The 7,477-nt window shown below is 42.6% G+C and overlaps 1 protein-coding gene across 2 annotated transcripts; it reads right to left on the minus strand.

Moving 5' to 3' along the window:
* Nucleotides 1–1,482: 1,482 nt before the first annotated feature.
* On the minus strand, nucleotides 1,483–2,937 carry LOC106518238 (uncharacterized). 2 transcript variants are annotated; one of them, XR_001310289.1, is made up of 3 exons: nucleotides 2,627–2,937; nucleotides 1,731–2,437; nucleotides 1,483–1,662 (listed from the first exon to the last, which is right to left on the minus strand). XR_001310289.1 is itself a non-coding variant. In XM_014009427.1 (3 exons), the coding sequence occupies exons 1-2, from the start codon at nucleotides 2,670–2,672 to the stop codon at nucleotides 1,888–1,890; spliced, it is 702 nt and encodes a 233-aa protein (XP_013864881.1). In that variant the 5' UTR covers nucleotides 2,673–2,937; the 3' UTR covers nucleotides 1,483–1,662; nucleotides 1,731–1,887. The 2 variants fall into 2 exon arrangements, 1 of the variants encoding a protein (XP_013864881.1); XM_014009427.1 differs by having other exon boundaries at nucleotides 1,731–2,543.
* Nucleotides 2,938–7,477: the final 4,540 nt, after the last annotated feature.

Below are 7,477 nucleotides of genomic sequence, written 5' to 3' on the forward strand. Positions count from 1 at the left end.
AAATGGCTCTGAACCAAGTTAATGTGTAAATAATAATATAGTTCAGATGTCACAATGTGTTCTCATTATTACTTAAATATCAACAGATCTGCTAATGTCCTGTTTGTTGGACAGTGACAGCTCTCTAATGTGGCTGTGTGCTGAACACATGCAGTCAAACTATCAAAAACAAATTCGTGACATATTTGAAACACTAAATGGGGTGGACTGGCCCTGTGGACTACCAGGCAATGATGACTCACAAACTATCAGATATAACTATCTAAAATATTTTTGTGGACTGCAACAGCCCATTGTTGATTTTCTTGAAGGACATTGGGCTAATCCAATGAAAACTCTCAGCCCTCCTCGGTCCTACCTGCACAGGACATGCACTGTAAATTTGGGTTTACAGTTGACTGGGGTTTGAAAAAAGTAAAAAGCAATGAACAAACCACAAAACTGTAAGGGGGCACAGAGAAGCTGCAGGGCATTTGAAAATGAAAATGCCAACCTTTAGATGTAAAGTGTCAAAGCTCCACATTTGACTTTTAGGACGATGGTGGAAGTTTTAGTATTCTTTCATTTAATAATCAATTAGTTTAAAATCTTTAAAACCAGCAGGAAAAAATAATGATACTTAACTACTTTTTTCAGTCACGTTATTATACTTTGAATCTCATTAGAAAAAGAAAGAGCTTCTTACTGACAGTTTAAGATAAAACTGAGTTCAGTCTCTGTTATTGTGACCTAACCAGGCTTAAAGAAATCCTTCTTTGTGACTCTGAAAACTTTAAGAGCAACACAAKTGGCTGATCTGTTCCCTTCAGTTTGTAGTCCAGCTCTCTTGTCATCCACTGACTGAACATCAGAACCTTATGACCCCCACACGTGAAGTGTAAGCGAGTCATATTGTTTTCATACGGTTTATTTATTAATTTTTCTCCGGAGATAATTGGTCAACCKTAGCACAAAAACGGCTGCACTGGTCAACATGAAATTTGGCAGGACTGTAGATAAGTCTGACCTACACTGCGCCAACCTACGGTTTTACAATAGACCCCATATTTGAGGAGGGGGCTCCTTTCAAAGTGGGCGTGTCTGGACATGCAAAAATGCTTACAACTCAGAAACTGTTCAACATAGGAGATTCAGATTTCTTTTGTTGTTTAGCTCTGATGAAGCTCTATCCATCAGGTCCACTAATCAGTGCCCCCCTCCCCCCGGACCCCCAATTTATTTGAAAAAGTTGTTTCTGGACATACAAAACTGGTTATAGCTCAAAAACTATTAAGCATACTATCAGGTTTACAGGTAGTCAAAGGTGAGCGATGTAGAGAGGAACAGACACAGGAGACTGAGTGCAAAAGGTAAGTGTTTTTTATTTACAAAGTGAATCTTGAAGTGGTTCCAGGGCTGAAAAGGAAGGAGATGAGGTGAGTATTTGTTGGAGGGGTAATGTTGATTGTAAATAGAGTTTATGTAGAGATTTCTTACAGGAGAGGGAGGTGACAGCGACTCAGAGGAGGAGGTTGTAATCCAAGGAGGTGAGGTGAAGGATTTCCAGGTGGAGAAGCAGACAGGAGGACTGAGACAGATTTGTTTCAACACAGGTTGGAGGCAAACAGGCAGGTGAGCAAGAGGCAGGTTCTTCTCAGATGGCTTGTGGTCCACAGGTGATCACTAAACATGGAAAAACACAGGTAAGTAACCCAGGGTATTTAACAATAATGAATAGCCAGGACAAATACCATAGGCATGTGTTGCTCCGGCGAGGACCAGATCTTCAGTGCCGTCTGATAAAGCCTAGGAGCTCATCAAGGAAACCTGCTGCAGGTGATCTCCATCAGCTGGTGGCCAATTAGGAAGGTGCAAGTGACAAGCACCAATTGCCACAGTACCCTCCTCTCAATCATCACCTCCAGGCRATCGAGGACACTTCTCAGGATGGTCTGCGTAGAAAGCAGTGATGAGTGCAGGGTCAAGAATGAATGACCTCGGGATCCATGTCCTCTCCTCAGGGCCATAACCCTCCCAATCCACAAGGAACTGGAAACCTCTTCCTCGGCGTCGCACATCCAGAATGCGGCGAACAGTGTAGGCAGTGTGGTCGTCAATCATCCGGGCGGGAGGATGGCGGCTCGCAGGGGGGCAGAGGGGACTCTTGATGACAGGTTTGATTTGTGACACATGGAATATAGGATGGATCTTGAGGGAACCAGGCAGGTGGAGTCTGATCGCAGAGGGATTGATGATTTTCTCCATAGGGTAGGGTCCAATGAAGCGGGGAGCCAGTTTCCTAGGAGTCTTTTTCAGGTTAATGTCTTTAGTAGAAAGACACACTTTTTGACCCACCTGATATTTTGGTGCAGGTAAGCRATGACGATCTGCGTATCTCTTATTTTGTTCTGCTGTTCTTTGAAGTGCTGCCTTGGTCTGACGCCAGAATCTCCGACACCTGCGAAGATGTTGTTGTATGGAGGGAACAGCAATTTCTGACTCAAAACAGGGGAACAGAGGTGGAGTGTATCCTATGGGGGCTTCAAAAGGGCTGAGGCCTGTGGCTGAAGAGGTGTGGGAGTTATGGGCATACTCAATCCAAGGCAGATATTTACACCAAGTGGAGGGGTTGTTATTGGTTACACACCTGAGTGCTGCTTCCAGTTTCTGGTTGGTTCTCTCAGATTGTCCATTAGACTGGGGATGATATCCAGAAGAGAGGCTGCAGGTGGCTGCTAGGGCTGTACAAAAAGCTTTCCAGACATGAGAAATTAATTGGGGACCATGGTCAGAGACAGAGGGAATACCATGTTGTAGGAATGAGTTACTTATGCAAATAAGCTCACCTTACATCTTCCCATAACTAAGTTATGAGAGTAAAATTTACCAAGGTTTTCCTCATTACTTTAATAGTTGTCTGTGCAAAGTGAAGTGACACAATGAGGGAACGTCAGACGATTTCAARTTGATTCATAAAAGATTATGCAATCATTTATTTACACAATTGAACAAATCATAAATTACACCTGATTGTGAGCTTCCTACTAAGAGTCTCAGTAAATGAGATAAAAACCCGCGTCCGAATTTCTTTCACATTCACTCAGATTACTTATATAGACAGTAAACGTCAGCCTGATGTTATAACTAAACAATTTACTGGCACTTCACTTAGGTTGGCAAGGATAAAGGGTAAGAAAAGGTAAGAAATTTAAGGGTTAGTGTTTCTGCTTTTATTCTGGTAAGGTGTACAACCGGATTAGCACGTCCTCTCTGCTCTCAGGCTTCAACTTGACACGTCACCCACGAACACATCAGCGATACCTGGTGATGTCCGCTCAAGAACCCCTGATATGGCTGTCTCACCAACGACCCTCTAGGATGTTTGTCCTCGCTGGTCCTTGGCGAAAAGGTGTCTTTCAGGTGACTTTTCGTCTGTTTCAGCCCAGGCTAGAAAGATTCCAGCTGAAAGTTCCGGTCGTCTTTCAAAATAAAAGTCTCCCCTCTGGAGTTGAAAACACTTTAATGAGACGTATGTCTCCAGGTGGACATGAGGCGGCTGGCCTCTGTCCCAGCCGTCAGATTTCCCCGATTTGGCTGGATGGGTGAAACCTGAGGCCCCGGCTGTTCTCCCGAGAGAGAATCAGCCTGTCTTCCCTCTTGGCATTCAGGAAGGAACACTGCTGATGTGTCTCTAAGGCGTCCGTGTTAGTAAGCCAGAGTCGGAGCCTTAGATCCGCCCTCAGTCAGAAAGGAAAGAAGATAAGAGAGTTTGCCAGGCTGACGCCAGTGAAGGCCATTGCTCTGTAGCTGTTTTAAACAGACATTATAATAATATCTTCTCTGCTTCTTTCTGCTAGACTGTAAGGAATCACTGTGAAACATTTATGATGATTAATTAACACTTCTGTTTAAATAATCAGTCTTAACTTGTGTCCAGATAAATGTAAGATTTTCTTAAGAAAAACTCAAAATTATATTACTGACCTCGCACTGTGACTGCTGGAAATGGGCACCAGTGACCCACGCGACCCTGAAAGGAAGAAGCGTGTACAGAAAATGGATGGATGGATGGATGGATGTTTCAGTAAAATAAAACAGTGATTTATAAAACACAATGAAAACATGGTGATGATTTTCTGTGATTTTACACTATTCATTAATCTATTTTAGGCACGATAAAAGAATAGAAGTGATTCTTTCTTTCTTTGTGACATGTCATTATTGTGATTAACAGATGCATAAACATTCTTAGTTAAACAACCAATGAATCACGAACAGAACAGATTGTTTCTGTTTAATATCTGATTAGAGAACTGAAGTCCTCCTGTAGGTTGAAATGACCCATCATGGACTAAAATAGAGTTCAGTGTTCCTGCCTTCTTTCAGGCCTGTGCGAGACCTGCTTTGAGGCAGTAACTCCTGTTTCTTCACTCGGGGTGACCCCTACAATGTAAATGAAAAATGTGAGTGACCATAATTTGGGCAGTTTCAAAAGCAGATGGGAGCTTGGGTAAAGGGATGAAATGTGCTGCTTTAGAAAAGTGGTCCACAACTGTGAGAATGACAGTGTTACCTTCAGATGTTGGTAAACCGGTGATGAAGTCCAGGGCGATGTGCGACCATGGTCGACCTGGAGTGGGTAACGGTTGAAGAAGACCTGCAGGTGGTTGGTTTCTGGACTTGCTGCGTGCACAGGTAGGACATGCTGAGACATACTCTTTTACATCTGCATTGAGGTTTGGCCACCAAAAGTATTTCTTCATTTCCTTCCTAGGTATGTTACCTCTGTGACCCGATATTTGATTAAAAAATGATAGATGGATGGATGGATGTATGGATGGATGGATGGATGTTCATTTCCTTCCTAGGTATGTTACCTCTGTGACCCGATATTTGATTAAAAAATGATAGATGGATGGATGGGTGGATGGAAGGATGGATGAATGGATGGATTAAATACATTTAATGGTTGAAAAACTTACACAAGATGTTTTTCTACTAATTTTCTGTAAGAAAAAAAACACATGTATATCTGCCTGAAATTAATTTTACTCTTTCAGAACTGTACAAAAGCAACAAAAAAGGTTTCATCTGTGATCACCCATGTTTGTCCTTGTCAATATTCACATTTTGAATTTACTTTGCAACTTTTCAACTGAATGCTAAGTTTCTTTATTAGCTGTTGATTAAAAACTTCTTCAAAACCAATGTTTTTTTTTCCTCACATTTTACATTCCACTTTTTGAAAACTAATGCCGTGAACTATCTCCATGGAAACAAATTCATACCTTTCCACCTCTGGCTTCTTTGATGGGTGTTGAAAAGCACCACTCCTGGAACTTCAGTGTGGTAATGTCAAACTATGGAGAACATGTAAAAATAAATTCTGCCACTGCTCATGCTGCTGATAGGACCTCTCAGCAGTATGTGAACTCCTTTGACAAGGGATGACATTTGCTGCAAAAGATGTTCATTTATATGCAACCGTTCTGCCACTGGCTTAAATACCTGTATCTGAAGCTCCTTTGCCATTTCATTCCTTCCCCTTCTGACAGCTTCGGCAGAGTATATCCTCTTTGTTGAAACTAAATAATGACATTTTTGACATGCAAGCTACAGTGATATACACTGTGTGCTCATAAGGGATATTTCTATGAACTTGTGGTATTTGAAAATTGATTTGTTCTGGTTGGATCACATTACTGTCCAAGTTCTTATAAGAAATCCAATAAAATCCCCCATTATACTTGTTAACAACCTACAGAAGAAGGCTGGTGTAGTTATAGCAAGTCCAAGCGACTGTAACATCAGAAAAAATGAGCAAGAGAAGTTTGAGAAACACCAAGGGCTGAAAGAGGAATAAAGAAGAGTCAAGGTGCAGTAGTCCGAGTGGTCAATGGAGCACTTAGTGCTGTGACCCCCAAACCAGAAGAATGACTCTGATAGGTCCCAAGAACTACCTCTGAGATCTCTGTCCAGAAAGGTTCAGCCCAATGAATAAGATACTGTGAACCACCAAGGTCCCAAGCCTCTGGTGGAAGATGTGAATTGGAAGTGAAATTTGAAATGAAGTGAAACCACCTAAATGGGAAAATCTGAAGAGTTGTGCATTTCATTTATTTGTAAAATCACAGGACACCTTTTGAGTCAAAGGACACAGGCCTTTTATTTCACAAAGAAAGGGGGAAATGATATATTCTAATACCCCAGCAAGTAATGGGTGAGAAGATTTTAGACCATGTCCACAACATGGCCACTATCTCAAAAGCTACCATATTAGATCAAAATAAGGAGAGAGTTTGAACAACAGAAGCTATCATGGACAGATGGACAGACAAACCTCTACATGGTGTTTACCAATGGCAGCTTGGGGATGTGGCTGATATCAACAAATCCTACCAGTGACTGGAGAGGGCTGGACTGAAGGACAGCACAGAGGCAATAATTGTGAAAGCACAAGAACAGGCTCTCAGTACAAGAGCAATAGAGGCTGGGGTCTACCATACAAGAAAAGACCCAATATGCAGGCTGTGCAAAGTTGACCCTGAGAAAGTCCAACACATGAAAGCAGGGTGTAAGATCCAGGTAGGCAAAGCATACATGGAGTGCCATAACCAAGTGGCTGGGACAGTGTACAGGAACATCTGTGCCAAGAACAAAATGGAGGTCCCAGAGTCAAAGTGGGAGACACCAACAAAGGTGGTAGAGAATGGAGACCTGAGATTCTGAGGGACTTCCAGATTCAGACCAACAAGCAGCTGTGTCAGAGTGGTTAGGGGAGTCGTCCTGGAACCAGAAGGTCACCGGTTCGATCCCCCGTTCCAGCTGTCTCAGTTGTTGTGTCCCGGGGCAAGACAGTTCATCCCTAATGCCTCTGATGTGTGTCCCATCAGTGTATGAATGTGATTGGCACTGATTGGTCTCCATAGTTGATTGTACATGTTAGCTTTGTAGGAAATCTAGTAGAGTGCTGTGTGAATGGGTAAATGAGGTTCACAGATTGTAGTGTGAAGCGCTTTGAGTATCCTGGTTGGGTAGAAAGGCGCTGTACAAGTACAGTCCATTTACCATTTACCATAGATAACCAACCGGACAATGTGGTAATCAGCACGCAAGAGAAAAAGGCAGTGTTGATACACGTAGAAGTCCCAAGTGACTGAAAAATTAGAAATACAAAAATCTCAAGAAATACCAAGGGCTGAAACAGGAAGTATACTGTAGAAGTTGTAGACAGTAGTCCTAGTGGTCACTGAAGCACTTGGTGCTGCGACTCCCAAACTGAAGAGGGGCTTCAACAGAGCCCAGGAACAACCTCAGAGATCTCTGTCCAGAAGGTCGCAAATCCTAGAAACAGCTGCGCAGAACCCCCAAACTTCCAGTTCTCCCTTAGAAGAAATGAGATTGAAATGAAGTGGAACCACCCAAGTGGAAGAGTAGGGCAAGCTACAAGTTTATATATATTTGTGTGTGTGTGTGTGTGTGTGTGTGTGTGTGTGTG

The sequence above is a fragment of the Austrofundulus limnaeus genome, unplaced genomic scaffold (assembly GCF_001266775.1).
Source record: "Austrofundulus limnaeus strain Quisiro unplaced genomic scaffold, Austrofundulus_limnaeus-1.0 Scaffold58, whole genome shotgun sequence".
Classification (NCBI taxonomy): Eukaryota; Metazoa; Chordata; class Actinopteri; order Cyprinodontiformes; family Rivulidae; genus Austrofundulus; species Austrofundulus limnaeus.